At 39.1% G+C, this 18,972-nt stretch overlaps 1 protein-coding gene across 1 annotated transcript; it reads right to left on the reverse strand.

Annotated features, from left to right (window-relative positions):
* Positions 1–325: 325 nt before the first annotated feature.
* LOC125344990 (all-trans-retinol dehydrogenase [NAD(+)] ADH4-like) lies at positions 326–7,902 on the reverse strand. Its single transcript, XM_048337248.1, has 6 exons — positions 7,806–7,902; positions 6,887–6,988; positions 5,650–5,791; positions 3,720–3,807; positions 895–1,136; positions 326–556 (listed from the first exon to the last, which is right to left on the reverse strand). Coding segments are annotated over exons 1-6 (594 nt in total). The 5' UTR covers positions 7,824–7,902; the 3' UTR covers positions 326–554.
* Between the last annotated feature and the right edge of the window lie 11,070 nt (positions 7,903–18,972).

Below are 18,972 nucleotides of genomic sequence, written 5' to 3' on the forward strand. Positions count from 1 at the left end.
CCCGACAATGAAGAATCTGCATCTGCTTAGGAGTCACTTTCTCACCATCTATCTTGTATCTAGCTTAATATCCTGGCAACTTTTTTTTTTTTTGCTAACATGGGATTCCAGAGCCATATCTTGCTACCATCAGGGGTGGCGAAAGACACAGTCCCTGTACCCATTAAGATAAATTATTATTCAATGAAAGAGAATCCCCAGCATCAGGGAGGAAGCAAGGGGATGAATATGATGGTGAGGGTTTCTGTGACTACTGTTGTCCTTAGGGTCAGTTGTCCTGAGATAGGATATTAAGAAGATATTGATAAGACTTTATTTAAATCAGGGATGATTTATCATCTAACATGTAACAGGTGCTAAGCATTTGCCAGCTATGAGGCCAGATATTTTACATAGGTGGTATAATTTAACTATTCTCCTAAGTATTATCAGTGAGTAATTTTCTGGAGAAGTTAAATTATTTACCACAGAGCAAGAAACAAAACAGGCAAGATAATTAATGCTGGCTTCTTTACATTGCCTCCCAGGAACCACTGTTTGTAACCCTGGACTGTTTAGGTTTAACAATTATACCCCCGCTACCACTGTATCTCATCTGAGTACCCTGGATACTGTTTATATGGGAATTAGAACAGGGGGAGGGAAAGGGAATATCAAAATCAAGAGACAAAGTACAAAAAGACAAAGCATTCCAAAAGCAATACTTACAAAACCATTTAGTGTAAACCAACTGCACAACTCTTGGGGGAAGAGGGAAAGGGGGAGGGGGCTGGGGGAAAAAAGAGGGAGGAGGTAACAAGTTGAACAAGAAATGTACTCATTGCCTTACATATGAATCTGTAACCCTTCTGTACCACACTTTGACAATAAAGAAAAAAGTTTAATAAAAAAACAAATAATTTACCTTGGCAGTGTTGATTGCTGCACCATAGCCAGATGAAAACCCACATCCAAACAGACACACACGCTCTAAATTTGCATCATCATCTATTTTGGCAAGGTTGACATCAGATACCACGGTGTACTGAGAGAATGCGCTGACTCCCATGAAATGGTAAACTGGCTTTCCTTTGCAGGTAAACCTGCTGGTTTTATCTTCCATTAGATTTTGATCAGAGACAGGAGTTTTCAAATTACTGGATAATTAAAAAGAGAAAGGTGGAGAGATATAAAGAAGAAAGTAAATAGGACACTGATCACTTTTCTATAAAATATGTTGGGCATTATATTATCTGTCATGACAATTTTATGGAATTCCCATGGGAAACTAAGGTGGTCATATATAGCCTTTTGGAAGAAATTTAAAAATCATAGCAATAAACTTTTGTTGAATGATTTGTACATATGAAATCACTCAACTCTTTATTGCAGAAAGTTTAGTTATAAAAATAGAAGACTAGGGGCTGGGAATATGGCCTGGTGGTAGAGTGCTTGCCTTGTATACATGAAGCCCTGGGTTCGATTCCTCAGCACCACATACATAGAAAAAGCCAGAAGTGGTGCTGTGGCTCACGTGGTAGAGTGCTAGCTTTGAGCAAAAAGAAGCCAGGGACAGTGGTCAGGCCCTGAGTTCACACCCTAGGACTGGCAAAAAAGAAGAAAAAAAGAAAAAAGAAAGACTATAATAAAGCTTATATGTCTGTTTCTGGCTTCAGTAAAATTAACTCATAAGCTCTCTAGTTCCATCTGTTATTTCCCACAAAATTTGTGGAATGCTTTAATATGAATTCAAGACATCACTATTTAATCTACATTGAAATATTTCAAAAGATTATTTTAATTCTGCATATTAGATATGGTTGATAAGTTTCTTGGTAGCCTTTCACTTGTAGCTTCTCTTCTGTTCCTGGCCTTTCAATTTAGTTTAAAAAAAAAAACAAGTCATTTTTCCTATAGAGTATTCTTTCTAGGGAATTTTGCTGATGATATACTTGAAATTGGGTTTAACATATTTTTCTGTTGACATGTTTCCTCCTAAACTAACATTTATGACCTAAACACTTGATCTGATTCAGTTTTTGTGGGGGAGAGGGAGGTTAATACTTTAAAGGCAGGTAGTGTGATGAGTATTATCTGGAAGAACATAGATTCTGATCATTTCTATTGTCAAATCTGTTATTTCATTAAAGGTTTGCAAAAGAGTGTGGATTTAGTTTTTTTCAGAATAATTATTTATTGTCAAAGTGATGTACAGAGGGGTTACAATTTCATATGTAAGGCAATGGGGTACATTTATTGTATGATTTGTTACTTCTTCCCTCATTTCCTCCCCTCACTCCTCCCCCTTTCCCTCTCCCCCCATGAGTTGTTCGGTTGGTTTACACCAAATGGTTTTGTAAGTATTGCTTTTAGAGTTGTTTGTCTTTTTATCCTTTGTCTCTTGGAATTAGGTTTTTGACCAATGACAACAACCCTACAAATGTTATTACTATCTCCATGTTATAGGTGAGGAACTAAAGCATAGAAGTAGAAACAAGCATAGTACAGTCTCAGTAGTGGTTTTGTTTGGAAGTAGGGATTGAACTCAGGTTTTCTCGAAGTCTACCACTTGAATTACATCCTCAGCCCTTTCCTTTTTTTTCTTTATTGTCAAAGGGAAGTACGGAGGGGTTACAGTTTCATATGTAAGGCAGTGAGTACATTTCTTGTTCAAATTTTTACCTCCTCCCTCATTTTCCCCCCACCTTCCCCTTCCCCTTTTTCCTCTCCCCCATGAGTTGTATAGTTGGTTTTGTTTTTAAAATAGAGTCTCATTACTTTGCTGGATCTGGCTTATAACCTTCCAAGCCACAGGGCCTAAGAGTGGTATAGTTTAATACCTGCGATAACTAGGTTCAGTTAACATTAAGAACAAGTAGATCTTACTATAGTTTCAGTAAATAAAAATGAGGTTAAGATTTACACTCAAGCCATGTTATCTATGTGAGGAGACATAGAGCTTTGAAGCCCTGAATAATTGACTCTACTCTCATTCCTTTAGAGCAGATACTGTTTGTTTTGTTTTTTTGCCAGTTCTGGGGCTTGGACTCAGGGCCTCAGCACTGTCCCTGGCTTCTTTTGGCTCAAGGCTAGCACTCTACCACTTGAGCCACAGCGCCACTTCCAGCTTTTTCTGTTTATGTGGTGCTTAGGAATTGAGCCCAGGGTTTTGTGCATGCCAGGCAAGCACTGTACTGCTAAGCCACATTCACAGCCCCCAGATACTGTTCTGAATTTGGCATTTATCATTTCAGTGATGTTGATTTACTTTTACTGCATACACTTTTAACCATAAACAATGTATTTCATGTATAACATCATACTGTATAGACACATCTATCTGTCTGTCTATCTATCTATCTATCTATCTATCCTTCAGCTACTTGCTTTTCCCCTAATACTATTATGTGCATCAAAAGACACAATGTATGTCACGATGTATGTATGTTAATATGCATGTTTCAAATTTAAACCTTTGCATTGTATTTTCTATTGTGCTACTATACAGCAATTTGTTAATCCATTCTATTATTGAAGGACATTTCTTTTTGGCTATTGTAAGCAATTGTGCAATGAATATTACAGATGTGACTACACATTTGGAGCAGTGTCTGTGATATACTAGAAGTAGAATTAGTACTCAGTAGGTTTGCCTCTTATCAACTCCATTAGGTATGGCTAATCCATTGTTAACAATCTTTATGCAATCTATGCTCCTTTTAACAGTGTATGGAACTTACCTCATTTTTCCACAAATGTTTGTCCGTGGACTCAGACAGAACTTGCATTTTTTACACTGAGGTGTAAAGAATGGAATTACTTTGTCACCTAGAAAAAAAAAGTCCATATATGGGATGATTCTTAAGGTATTATTTACTGTCTTTGTGCAGTACTGGGGTTTGAACTCGGGGCCTCTTGTTTGCTAGGATGGCATTCTACCATTGATCCACACTTCCAGGCATTCTAAGGTATTGTTATAAGTTTCTAGCAGCAAGGCTGGAGATGGGGTACAGTGGTAGAGTGCTTATGTATCACGTGCAAGGCCTTGAGTTCTATCCTTAACTCCTCCCACCTCCCCCAAAAAACTTTGTAGAACAGAACACCATTTAATTTTTTTTAAATTTTCTTTCCTGTTTAAACTATTCGACTTATGATCAAAGCCACTCTTATCTTTTTAATATATTCCCTAGAAAGTACAGTTAGCTAAAATGTTTTATTTCATTAAATAAGATTATGCATTCTTCTGAGTATTGTATATGTTGTCTGTTTAATTATTTATTTAATTATTGCCAGTCCTGGGCTTTGGACTCAGGGCCTGAGCACTGTCCCTGGCTTCTTCCCGCTCAAGGCTAGCACTCTGCCACTTGAGCCACAGTGCCACTTCTGGCCGTTTTCTATATATGTGGTGCTGGGGAATTGAACCCAGGGCTTCATGTACACAAGGCAAGCACTCTTGCCACTACGCCATATTCCCAGCCCAATTGTCTGTTTATTTTGGTAGTATTAAGATTTGAACTGAAAGTCTTGTATTTGCTAGGCAGGTGTTCTACCACTTGAGCCATGACCCCAGCCTTTATTTTGCTTTAGTTATTTTTCCAGGTAGAATCTTACATTTTTGTTCAAAGGCCAGTCTTAGACTGTGATTTTTAGACTGTGATGCTTTCTATATAGATGGGATTACAGGTGGCATATTGATTTTTCTTGTAATTACCCTACTGGGCAATCAAGTAACAAATTTGTTGGTTGTATCTCCTGCAGAGTCCTGTGATTTCATTGTGATTCTTTGTAACATGACTGTTATTATTTAAAATTTCAAACACTATGAAAGCAGAACCTTTTTTTTAAATAAGAGGGTAAATAGGCCAGATAGAGGAAATTTACAACATTTCCATATATCTAAGTCTGGGGAAATCTTATCAAGAATAGTCATGTGGTTTATCCTATGTGACAAGAGATCAGTGCATAAGCCACATGGTAGTGTGATGTGAAGAAGATAATCTCAGCCATTGACAAGCTTTTTTTTTTTTTTGGTCAGTTCAGGGGCTTGAACTCAGGGCCTGAGCACTGTCCCTGGCTTCTTTTTGCTCAAGGCTAGCACTCTGCCACTTGAGCCACAATTGCCATTTCTGGCCATTTCTATAAATGTGGTGCTGAGGAATCAAACCCAGGGCTTCATGTATAGGAGGCAAGCATTCTTGCCACTAGGCCATATTCTCAGCCCCCATTGACATGCTTTATTTAGGTGTTACATGTATCTGACAAGCTTCCAAGAAGAAAATTATGCTAACATTGATCTGTGTAACATAGTGGATTTTTTTGCCTTAAGCCTCCTTCTTATTATTTATATAATGTTAAAATAGTTGAAATAGTTTTCTGTTTTATATGAAGATAACATCTTTGAACCATAGTTGCATCAGTTTTTAGCTAATCATAAAATTTTGTGTTATGGGACAACATAAAGTGGCCATATTTCCTAGATCTTATTAGACATTTTCAATTTTAAATATCCCATCACTGTGTTAGGCTGTGAAAGGTTCTATGTCTCAGTTTTGATTTGGGAAAGATGTTCCTCTTATGTTAACAGAGATAAATTATAGCATGCAGAGCAAAGACAGTATCAGAAATCATCACTGATATTTCTGTTGAGTTAGAATCAAAGGGTAAAATTACCTGGTTTGAAGTTGGTCACTCCTGGTCCAATGCTTTCCACAATTCCTGCACACTCATGGCCAATAATCACTGGGAACAAATCATTCTTGAAATTAGGATCGATATTAAAAGCATCAGTATGGCAGACAGAAGTGGCGATTACCTACAAAGTAATTACAGACTTGAGTCATGTTTCTATAGTTACTGTTGGTTGGGATAGATGTTACAATAATTTTAGGGCTCATGTCATATTGAAACCTTACAATACCCCTATTACGTAAGAATTACATTTCCAAAAAACAAAAGAACAAATGAAAATAGGCTGGGCAAGTTTTCTAACTATCATTGTTGAAAAATCCTGAGGAGATGTAGGATTGGCCATTATTGTTTTCAGCAGAGGAAAAATGAAAGTATTAAGAGCAGAATGAAATCTATTGGTGAGAGAGGAAAAATGGGTTCCATGGCTTTTGTAAATTTTGTTGAAACTACATGAAATGTTGTTGGGGTAATAACATTTTTTACAGTTAAATGGGAAATATTGTCTAAATGAATCATCAGAGTATCTTTGTGTAATTATTCTTTAGGATTTGACCAAAAAGGTTGTCCCATTCATTCTCACCTACAAACCTATGTCTTGAGCCCAAGTGAAGAACTTATCTGTGTCCACTACTCTATTCTCTCTCTCTCTCTGTATGTGTGTGTGTGTGTGTGTGTGTGTGTGTGTGTGTGTGTGTGTGTGTGTGATCGTACTGAGGCTTGAACTCAGGGCCTGTTCTCTTTCTCAGCTTTTTTTGTGCATGGCTGGTACTCTACCACTTGAGCCAAGTTTCCATCCAGTCCAGCTTTTTTGCTGGTTAATTGAAGATAAGAGTCTTGAGGATATTTCTGCCTGGGCTGGCTTCAAAACCACTATTCTCAGATCTTAACCTTAGTAGGATTACAGGTGTGAGCCACAGGTGCCTAGCTTCTATTTTCCTTTAATAAACTTTCCAATAGTTGGTAAATGGAGAATAACAAAAGCTTAACTCTAACCCAAAGTGAATTCCTTTGCTGGTTCTCAAATTTTAAGGTCATTGTAAAAAAATGTAATAATGCCTGTTTTGATCTGGACCTATAAATACAACCCTAAGTTATATAAATATAACTAGAAGTGGAGACTCCAAGGACTCCCACTCAAAGCAGGTCAGAATAAACTGACAGCAATGAAGTCTGCAGTTTGGGTATGGTCTATATCAACCTAAGGAAAGTCCTCACTCACCTGTATTCGAACTTCATGAGCCTTAGGCAGAGCCACTTCCACTTCTTCAATAGACAAGGGCTTACCTGCTTCCCAGGCAACAGCTGCTTTGCATTTAATAACCTGAAAGAGAGGGCAATGAAGAAAGAGTGAGAGAGAAAAGAAATGGGAGTGAGGAGGAGAAAAGGGAGATACAGAGAAAGAGACAAAGAAATACAGTATCATGGGAAAAAGCTAGTAGTGTAATTTGTTGATAAGCAGTCTGCACTGTTTTTAAATATCATTACTTTCCTTACAAATGAAAAACATATTAATTACAGAAAGTTTCAAGATAAAAACAAAAGTGTCGATGGAAAAATAAAAGTACAGATGGATACTTTTTGTTTTGTATTGGGCTAGTCCTGAGGGATTGGAACTCAGGGCCTGAGCACTGTCCCTGACTTCTTCTGGCTCAAGGCTAGCACTCTACCTCTTGAGCCACAACACCACTTCTGGCCTTTTCTGTTTATGTAGTGCGAGGAACTGAACCCAGGGCTTCATGCATGCTAGGCAAGAACTCTACCACTAAGCCACATTCTCAGCCCAATGAATACTTTTATTATTCATTTAATGCTTTTGATTTTATCGTATGTGTCTCCCTGAATAAGATCATAGTACAGATAATATTTTGTCATCTAGATTCATACACTATAGGTACATATTCTATTTTATGGTAATGGCATAGTTACTTAAATAACTTTTTTGCTGTTTAAATCATATTTATTTGAATAGTCTTCTAATCAAAACTTTGGCAAATCTATAATTAATTCCTTAGAATAAATTCTTAGCGTAGGGACTTCTCCTTTCCTTTTAATCAAGTTTAAATTGCTGGGATCTGAGAGTAATCCCTGAAGGAAGCCCTCTCTAACAAATGCACAAACTGAACAGTTTATCTACTTACCTTTCCCTTGGTGCTCATTTTTTTTCTTCTTTCCTTTTGGGAAGCTTGCTTTGGATATTTTCTGGCTTGAGAAGCTGTCTACCTCCACTAGAACGCTCAGTGAGTGTCCTGCATGAAAAGCCCGAATAAATACAAGTCCTGCTGTTTCCTTATCCAGTCACTTTCCTTTCTATTGCTCCACAGCTTGGCTCGGCATTGCCACATCATTTGTGTTATCACATTGCAGCTGTAAATTTATTGCTTCTGGACAGCGCCAAGACCTTTTTTTTTTCATGACAAAACATAACATAATAAGGAAAAGTGCATTAAACATATTAGGATGCATTATACAAATAATTATTAAGGGCATCCTCATTGCTCTAGAACTTCTCTTTTCCCTGTCCTTGAGAGTCATTTGCCTGGAGATTGTATAGTCTAACTGTGCATTTCTATTTCCCTATACAATAGATTAAGCTGTTAAAATTTATTAAAGCGAATGCAAAAGCTTCTCCTCACTTACTGGTGAGATGTCACATTAGTTGCACTTCATTTTCATAATTCTTGAATATTCTACTGTATGAATTGACTATTTTATTCATCCATTTTCCTTTTGGCTGATTTTTCTTTTTTTCCCCCCTTTATTTGCTGGAGATGAGTGAGTGGTCGTGTAAAAGTTCTGTTCATATTTCCTGATGCAAATACATTTGAGTTTCCTTAGGGACTCTTCAGAACCGATATTCAGCCAGTGCATGTAAGAAAGTCGACATCCACTGTTAAGATATTAGAACACTAGAAAAAAAAAAAAAACCAGTCACAAAAACTCGAAGTCCCAGGGAGTACTGTGCTTTCATTGCTGAAAAGCTCCTCTCGTTATTCCTTGGGGGGGGGTCTCTGATTATCCTATAAAACACAGGGTTTTCTGGAACCTTGGGGACCAAAGCCTAGTGTCCCCTGATCTTGGGCTCCAAGCCCTGGTGCTGTGGGCTAGGGTCCCCTGGAGTAGCATGTGAATGGCTGCTGGTAAGAAGTGCAATGCTGCCTATTGGTTGGTAACTATTGTGACTAGAAATGGAATTGCTGGCTCTCCAACTCTTTTTCAAAAATTCTTACTGTAGTTGTACAAAGGAATTGTACAACATGTCAGTTCATGTGTACCGTGCATTTTGTGCTCCAATTTTGGAAGTCAAGGCCAAAGAGATTGACAAAGTTGATGGCCCTATGCCAACAGTGTAGGAGACTTCTCCTCATCCCATCCTCATGCATGCTCACATTGCCAGACTTAAAACAAAAACACATTTAATACTCTGGTGGTGTGTAACGCTGTGCAAATATATTTTTAATTTACACTTCTGTGATAAGCCCTAGAGATGCACAGATCACACTGTTTAAAATTGCTTTTAGCATTTGTTGATCTCTTACAGTACTTCTCTTAACTTTTTGCTTTACAGATCTTAAAGCTTGACATTAGGTATGTGCAAATGTTCTGTATTCCATGTGTTTTTTTAAACAAGTTTAACATATTTTTACCACCTTTCCCTGTCAGTATTTTTTCTTGTGTGTGTGTGTGTGTGTGTCATTGCTTTCATAGTCTCATAGAATTTCACTATCTCCTCCATACTTAGCTTCTATATTATTGCTTCATTCCTTCTTTTGTTCCTTCCTTATTTCTTCCTTCTGCTTTCTCCTCTCCCTCTCCCTCTTCGACTCAGTCTGTCTCCTCCTCCTCCTCTTCCTCCTCCTCCTCCTTTTCTCCTCTTCCTTTTGTTTACTCTTTTTCTTCTCCTCCTCCTCCTCCTCCACTTTTTCTTCCTCCTCTTCCTCCTTCTTCTCTCCTCCTATATCTCTTCAGCACTGAAGTCTGAACTCAGGGTCTGTGTTAGCTACATAGATGCTTTACCATTTTATATCCCAGATACCTTTTTGCTTTAATTGTGTTTCTGGTAGATTCGTGCATTGGCTGCTCTCAGATCTGGCTTTGGACTGTGATCCTTTGCTTATGACCTATCTCACAGACGGGATTAATGGTGTATCTGAGTATGCTTGGCTTTTTGTTTGAGAAGGTGTATGCATGGGTTTCTTAGTATATATAATCCAGGCTGGTCTAGGGAGGCTGTATTTCTAATCTCTGCTTCCCAAGTAGCTAAGATTATAGGTCTGAAGACTGCCCCAGCCTTCTTTACTTCTAAATTCTTACTACATATGTTTAAGTTCTTAATTCATTTAGTTCCATCTTTATCATTATATTTAGACTACTTTTCTTTAAGAATTGTTAGTTGTCTCATAAAAACTAAAACAAAATCAACCAAAAAGTCTCAAACTAGCTTTGTGGAAAATTCCCTTGGTAGAGTGGGGATTTAGCTTGTCTAAGCAAATGCAAGGCCCTGAGTTCTCTCAATCTCTCTCTCTCTCTCTCTCTCTCTCTCTCTCTCCTGCAACACCTACTTTTCTAGCCTTTGTCTTCTCCCTTTTCCATTTTATTTTATTTTTTACTTAAAAATGATAAATATAAACTTTAGATGGAGTTTCTGGTTGAATTGCATTATTTTCTCTCACAGCTTCACAATAGCTTTTTTGATTTCTTTGTTTTAACTCAAGCATCTCTATTTTTTATTCCCCATCTTCCTATATCACTGATTGACAAGGTCTAAGTATTCTGTTGTGAGTTTATTATTTTCTTTTTCCCATTATTACTAGGCCATGCATAATTTTGGTCATTTATTAGTGCAGTTACCTATTACTGAGTTTCCCACATGGGTTTCCATGCTGTAACACCAAGCAGTATGCAATTGCCCTTCCCAAAGTAGCTTAGTTACAAGGTGGAGAAGGTGGTCACGTGTTCTACCCTGAGAAAGAACTCTATTATGTTGTACCTTTTTCTTTCCTGAACTCTTATTCATTGTTGGCCTAGAAAATAGAATGAAAAGAAGTAATTACTATTGCAAGAGAAAGTTAGTTACAAATGTGAGCATGCAGAACAGTTTTCTTCTAAGAAAGCATCATGTCATCAATACCTGAATGTCCCACATAAACCCTTTTCCTTTCTTAGAAGCACTTGTTCCTTATTGTTCACCACTGTGTTATTGCAACTCAAAGTAATGACTTTTTTTTGTCTATCTATCTATCTATCTATCTATCTATCTATCTATCTATCTATCTTGCTGAAACAGCTTGCTAGGATCTCTTGCTCATGGCTGGTACTCTACCACTTGAGCCAAGCCTTGAGTCTGGCTTTTTGCTGGTTAATTGGAGATGGAGTCTTTTGGCTTTTTCTTCTAAGACTGGCTCTAAACTATGATTATTCAGAACTCAGCCTCTTGAAATCTCATTTTCTTTCTGACTCCCCTTGTGGCCTTGTCAAATGTTTTCTTTGGCAAGACACCATCACCTTTGAGAAACCCGACTTCAGAGGCCTCATTCTCTGGAGCTCATGTTCCCCTCTTAGACTGTGTCATGTGGTTTGGAGTTCTGCTAATATCCCCAAATCTCCAGCCACAAAAGGACTAAAATTTCAGGACCAGGGCTGCAGAATCTAATAAGCATTAATTGTCAGAAAAATATGTATTCTAAAATTATATTGAGGCAAGGAAGGGAGGACCATTTAATCGTCACATCGGATAAGGCTTCCATGTCTTTCTTCCATCTATAAGTCATTTAATTCAGGGCTTGGGCCAGCCAGAGCGCTAACATTGGAGCTACTGACTCTTCAATGACACTTGTTTTCCAGAAAACAGACTTAGACGTGTCCAGTCTGGCGACGTCTCAGTTGAATGCTAACTCAATGGACCTTCGCCTCTGCAGTCTCCATCATGGAGAAGGCAAAGGACAAACTTCTTTCTTTAATAGAGTAATTTTTATAATAGAGTTGGTTCCTATTCTTTTTTTTGTGATTTAAATGATTAACTCAGAGAAAATCATTGCTGAGTAGAGCATGAGGGTGTATATCTGTAATGCCAGCACCCAGGAGGCTCGGGCAGGAGGCTGGTCCGAGGTTTGCAACAAGTTCCAAGCAAGCCTAAGCTATATAGAAAGACCTGTCTCAAAAGAAGAAAACAAATCATAAAATAGATATATTGTTGTTTGGCTTTAATTAGTAGGAATTAACTATCCCTCAGTAGGGCCTAGTGACTACCAAGCACTTCATTGAATCAATTTAATGCTTATAGCTTTATGAGGTAGATATTATTCCCTTTACTGACAAATGAGGAAATATGAGCACAGTCTGGTATCACCCCATTGTTTAAGGGTTTAGGTTTGATTCCAAAGTTTGATTCCAAAGTTCATGTTTGTTGTCAAGCTGTCACCACATTAGAAAGTTTTAGGTTGTTTGATAAAATTTGGACTCTGTAATTATTTGTCTTGTTATTATCTGAGAATAGAATTTTGAACTCTGGGATATTGTTCAGTTTACTTTTATTATTGTAAGTTAATCATTGCCTTATGGCATTTGTATGCGAGGACTTAGAATGCAGGAGAAAAAGATGATTTTCTTCATTGTAGGATGAATGTTTGTTAAGATAACAATTCATACTAATATATAATTATTTGAACAGCTAGATGCCAGGTAAATACAATTTTGTTTTCAGATTTCATGTTAAACATGACTTCTTTAAGTCTTGCAGGCTGGCGCCCAGCCCATTGAGTTCCAAACCACCTGTATGTTTCCTTCACAGTCCTTTTGACTTTTACTTTCAAGTCTAACCTGCTCAGAAATGGAGGCTATCTTACTCCAGCCCACAATCATTTCCCTTGGCTATCTGGCTGCAGAGTGGAGTCCTGACTCCTGTCTTTAGAATCTGTTTGCTAGTCCTATTTCGGGTACAGGCTGTCTTAGCTTGGGCTCCCTTAGGAGCCCCAAATTAGATCGTTGATAGCCTTCTAATAGCTATATCACTAGGGTGAATGGGACACCTTTCTAATAGCCACGCGGAGAAAGGTGGGACAAGGAAGTGAAGGATGCTACTAATGAATGCATTTGGATTGTGCTAAAATATGTAGCATAAAGTTTACCATCCAACCAGTTTCTTTGACATCTTGACAGGTACATTCACGTTATTGTGGAACTATCCTTGCCATCTTTTCTTTTCCAAGTAGAATTCTATACCCATTAGCACTCCCTGCCCCCAGGGCCTCATGCTTTCTATGATGCAAGTGCTGAACTTGAGCCACAGCCCTCTTTGCTTTTGTTGTGTTTTGGTTTTTTTGAGACAGAGTCTTGCATTTTTGCCCAGGCTGGCCTCAAACTAATTCTTCCTAATTCTTCTGTTTCTGCCTCCTAAGTAGCTGGATTACAGGTATGAACCACCACTCTGGCTCTCATATATATATATATGAATATATATATGAATATATATATATATATGAGTGATTTACTTGTAAAACATAAGTATACCTTGAAGAATGAATGAGAGGGCAGTTGGATGAAAGTCAACTGTGTTAACGAGAATACTACACTTCAAGGGACCAGGTAAGCAGCTGGATAAGGGGCCAATTGAATGTAAGTAGCCAGGACTCAAGGGTTCTTTTCTGTGTGTTTATTTGTTCCTTTATGTGCAGGTACTGAAGCTTGAACTCAAGGACTGATTGCTGCCCTTTAGCTTTTTCACTCAGCACTACTGTTCTACCACCACAGCCATAGCACCACTGCTGGATTTTTGCTGGTTAATTGGAGAAAAGAGTCTCTCAGGCTTTTCTGCTTGGGCTGCCTTTAAATGGCAAACCTCAGATCTCAGCTTCCTGAGTAGCTAGGATTACAGGTGTGAGCCACCAGTGTCCACCTGGCTCAGGGGATGGAGGTATTATTAATAGTATGGTCTTAGTGAGTGGGAATTGAAACTGAGACTTGCTTCCTGTCGACCCATTCCCTCCAAATAGGCAGGTTATATTATCAAGATTTTTTCCTTCCTTCCCTTTCCTTCCTTCCTTCATTCGTTCCTTCCTTCCTTCACTCCTTCCTTCCTCCCTCCCTCCATCCCTCCCTCCCTCCCTCCTCCTTTCTTCCCTCCCTTCCTCCCTTCCTTCCATCTTTTCACCTGCCTTTCTTCCTCTTCCCTCCCTCTCCCTTGCCTTCTTCCTTTCTTCCCTCCCTCTCTCTTCCCTTCCTCTCCCTTCTCTCTTTCTTTCTTCCCTCCTTTCCCCTTCTCTCCTTCCTTCTCTTCTTCCCTCCACCCTCCTTCCCTCCCACCCTCCCTTCCTTCCATCTTTTCTCTTGCCTTCCTTCCTTCTTCCCTCCCTCCCTCCCTCCTTCCCTCCCTCCCCATTCCCTCCTTCCTTTCTTCCCTCCCTTCCCCTTCCCTCCCTCCCTCCCTCCCTCCCTCCCCCTTCCCTCCTTTCTTTCTTCCCTCATTCCCCCTTCCCTCCCTCCTTCCTTCCCTTCCTCCCTCCACCCTCCTTCCCTACCTTCCTCATCCCTTCCTTTCTTCCTTTGGGACAGAATCTTGGTATGCAGCCCAGGGAGGCCTTGGATTCACTATTGTGGTAAAGACTGACCTCCTATATGCTGGGATTAACAGGCACAAGTCACCATACCCAGATGAAGATTTTTTTTTTCCTGAATCTACTGTTATACACAGCTTCTGAATTATCCTATTTTTCTTGTTCCCACTCTGTGCTTGCTACACTATTCTCTGTAGTGCTATCAAAATCATATTTTCTGAGATACAGGTTTGAACATGCTAATTTTTCCTTGAAATGCTTTTGGTATTGTCATTGGTCTATTGGATTAAATCCTAATCTATAGGATTCTTCCTCTTCTCTCTTAGCTTCAACCAAACCTCTCTCCTCATACACACTGTGACAGATCATATTCTTTTTGTTTAGCATTGCTAGGGATTGGAACTAGGGCTTTGGGCACACAAGGTGAAGAGTGTACCACCAAGCTACATCCCCATCCCCAGACCAAATGCTTCAATCACCTTGAACTTTCCCAGGCTGTTCCCAAGGTCTCAGTGTTCTTTCTTCATTGGTAAAACCTGTTGTCCTCACAGAGGCTTATCTCTCCTCTCTGAAGTTTCTCTTCTCACTCCTCTACAGAATTAATCTCTCCCCTCCTGTTTACTGGTTGGATATTCATCCTGACATGAAGCTTCTGATGTTAAATTTTAATTATTTGTATATCTCTCTTTAGTTGTCAAGCTATTCCAATTCCCATTATTGCATACACTAAAAATGTGTTTTGCATTAATAAGGATTAAGTGTCAAACTCATAAAAAAGACAAAGACAAGCTAATGAACATCTTTAGGATTATGCTAGTCATTGTTGGGATAGGTTATCTGACTTATGAGTGATTTTTAAAGAGAAATAAGTAGTGGTTCAAAAATTGTTTTGATGTTATAGTGTAGGTCAATGTCAGATCTCACCACTAGAGAGAATCCTTGCGTAACTTACATCTAATAGGAAATTGAGGGTGCGTGTAGGTCTTGAATATTCTCAGAAGCTTGTGCCAACAACAATAGACTGTGTGAATAGACTGGAGCTGATGGCTACCACTTGCAAATGGCTGGAGCATTATAAGCACGTAGTAGCACACATACTAGATAACTGTACATCTGCATGTACAGTTAATAGAAGGGATCTGTCTGTTTTCTAAAAAAAAAATTTCTCTATAGTATCAGAGGGCTCCTTCAGGATCCTTTTTATCTTATGAGACTTATCTTATGAGATATTTATTTATTCATTCATTCATTTGATATCTGGGCTTTAAACTCTGCCCTTTGCACTAGCTAGAAATGTACTCTCAACTGCTAAGCCACGCTCCTATTCCTTTATTGCTTTAGTTATTCTTCAGGTAGGGGACTGAAGATTTTGTTCCTGCTGGCCTCATACTACTACCCTCCTACCTACAGCCTTCTATGAAACTGCGACAATAGGCTTGTGTCACCAGCCTAGTTATTGATTGGAATGGGGTCTTCCTGACTTTTTGGCCCTTGCTGGCCTTGATCTCCACCTCCAGTAGCTAGAATTACAGGCTTGAGCAATACTCCCAGCTCCTAAGGATGTTTTGAAATAAAAGTAAGATATTATATGCTGTTTAGGATAGTAGTTGTCACTTTAGTATTCAATAAATAAAAATAAAATGAACATAATTATAAGAATGGTAATAATCACAATAACAACTTTTGTAAGAACTGTTACTGACACAGGTAGTTAAACTTCATAAAGACTTCGTCTTCCTTCTGCCCCCTCTCCTTCCTCCCCCCTCCTACCCTCCCTCCCTCTCTTCTTTCTTTCTTTCCTTTGCTTTTCTTTTCTGTGCAAGTCTTGGGGTTTGAACTTGGGACTTGGGCACTGTCCTGCTCAAGGCTAGTGCTCTAACACTTGAGCCACAGCTCCACTTCCAGCATTTTAGTGGTTAATTAGAGATAAGAATTGCATAGACTGGCTTTAAACTGTGATCCTCAGATCTTAGCTTCCTCAGTAGCTAGAATCACAGACATGAGATACTGCCCCCTGGTACAAATTCTATTGGACACTAAAGGGGACAGCTAGATGTTTATAAACTATGGCATATTAACAAAATGATAGGCAGACATCTTCCCATTAGTTATTGTCAAAAGCTACTTTTTAGAGCGACTATGAGAAAGGTTTTGTTCTATCTTTTTTGTTTTTTCCTGATCAGAGAGTTCATGTATAGTGAATAACAAAAACATTTTGCATGCTGGGAAAAGGGCCCAAGTTGGAAGTAAATGTTCTTTAGTTTCCATATAGTTGACTAGAAGACAGAGCCAAATAATCCAATAATACATTATTTCTTCAAGACCCTAAAAAAGCAACTTTAGCATCTGAAATAATTCCCTCTCAAAAGTTCAGTTTAAAAAAAAAATAAATCATGGTCAGCCAGAAAAACAACCAATATTTTCTTCATTTTCTTTGGAAATGAACCCATTTTATCAAGATTAGTAAATATTTTTCTTTTTAATTTATCACAGATGCAACCTGCAAGATTGTACTGAAAATAAAAAGTTCATTGTTTCATAGGGTAATGTATCCAGTCTTACCTCACTTAAATCTGGCTTGAACATGACAGTGATGTGGCTGCGTCTTGTTATGAAGTAACTTGGTGAGAATTCTTTCGAAGTCATACTGTTCTGCCTACTGAAGGACATGATGTGAGCTCTAGTGAACCCTGGCCTTGCTGGCAGACCCCACATGCCTATCTCTCGCTATGAATCATGGTCTGTAGCTTTCTTTGGCAAGTATTCCATGTTCCAGGTCTGTTCAACTTCATGGGATGTTCATGCAGCTTGGGCTTCAGTCTTACAGCTTCATGCATTGTTCTCTCAGGGACTTTTTTTTTTTTTTTTTTTTTTGCCTGTCCTGGGCCTTGGACTCAGGCCTGAGCACTGTCCCTGGCTTCTTCCCGCTCAAGGCTAGCACTCTGCCACTTGAGCCACAGCGCCGCTTCTGGCCATTTTCTGTATATGTGGTGCTGGGGAATTGAACCCAGGGCCTCATGTATATGAGGCAAGCACTCTTGCCACTAGGCCATATCCCCAGCCCTCTCTCAGGGACATTTTTTGTTTCCAAGGACTTCAACTCTGCCTTACACTCTCTGGCCTTGCACACTTTCCTTTGAAACCCTGGTGGAAGCCTCTATTGCCTCTATTACCCTGTAACTGCATTCTGCATGTGTGCAAACCCAGAAACACATTGCCTGCAGCCATAGTGTCTGGGCCTCTTCAGGTCATAGTTCCAGAGGCCTCTAAGTGCCTGGATGGATGAATATAGGGAAAGAAAGTCTGCAGAAACACATTCTGGGGAAATATTTTCTTAGGTAGTCCTGGGTGACTTGGTGAATCTCTTCTAAAAGCAAAGTCTTTCCAAAGAAATTGCTTTTATACTTTTGCGCTTGTGAAGAGTGAGGTCTTGATTATTTCTGAGAAGCCATCAGGACATCTTTTCTATATCCAAGAGCAAAGTACTTGATTTATTTATTTATCTAGGTACTGGAACTGGGGCTTGAACTCTGGACTTGGGTGCTACTCTTTAGGCTTTTAGCTTAAGGCTGGCACTATATCAGTTGAGTCATACCATCTCTCCCAACTTTTTGGTGGTTAATTGGAGATAAGAGTCACAGACTTTCCTGCCCTGGCTGGCTTTGAACCCCAATCCTTAGATCTCAGCCTCCTGAGTAGCTAAGATTACATGCATGAGCCACCAACTCTGGCTTCTTTTTGTCACAAATATTTTCATTAACTGCTTTCTCTTTGGTACCTATTTAATTATGCTCTCTTTCTTATTGAATTTCATTTTAAAAAGCTTTCTACTCTGTATTTTGCTTTTGACTGTCAGTCTAAATCTGGCTGAAAGTTTACTTCAGTGCCACTGTTTGAACACTGTGTTATCTTCAAAATTCCTCTACCAGATTAACTAGTCTATCACCTTTAAAGTGAGATTTCCTTAAAATCTTAAGGCATGGACAAAATGTAAAGAAGTTCAGAATGTAACACGGATGACTCTAAGTCCATTTTCCAATAATCATCTTTTTTATCTGAAACTACAGTACTGTTACAGAGACTTTATTGGGTACTTCCTATCAGCATTCTGGTCTTTTGGGCTTCCACCAGAATCAGTCATCATTCCGTGAATGACATTCTAGACTCTCTTCAACCCACTCCTCCAAAATTCTCCAGATTCCTCACTTTTTTTTTTTTGCCAGTACTGGGGCTTGAGCACTGTCCCCTGCTTCTTTTTGCTCAAGGCTAGCACTCTACCGCTTGAGCCACAGCACCACTTCTGGCTTTTTCTATATATGTGGTGCTAGGGAACCAAATTCAGGGCTTCAAGTATGTGAGGCAAGCACTCTACCACCAGGCCATATTCTCAGCCCGATGTGGTTTCTTTTCTTTTCTTCTTTTTTTTTTTTTTTTTTTTTTTTAGCCAGTCCAGGGCCTTGAACTCAGGGCCTGAGCACTGTCCCTGGCTTCTTTTTGCTCAATGCTAGCACTCTGTCACTTGAGCCACAGCGCCATTTCTGGCCATTTTCTATCTATCTATCTATCTATCTATCTATCTATCTATCTATCTATCTATCTATCTATCTATCTGTCTATCTATATGGTGCTGAAGAATCGAACCCAGAGCTTCATGTGTACCAGGCGAGCACTCTTGCCACTAGGCCATATTCCCAGCCTGGCCCATGTGATTTCTTTTATGGCCAGAGATTTTGAGTACTTCTTCATGTGTCTATTG

The sequence above is a fragment of the Perognathus longimembris genome, unplaced genomic scaffold, assembly GCF_023159225.1.
Source record: "Perognathus longimembris pacificus isolate PPM17 unplaced genomic scaffold, ASM2315922v1 HiC_scaffold_5070, whole genome shotgun sequence".
NCBI classification, from domain to species: Eukaryota; Metazoa; Chordata; class Mammalia; order Rodentia; family Heteromyidae; genus Perognathus; species Perognathus longimembris.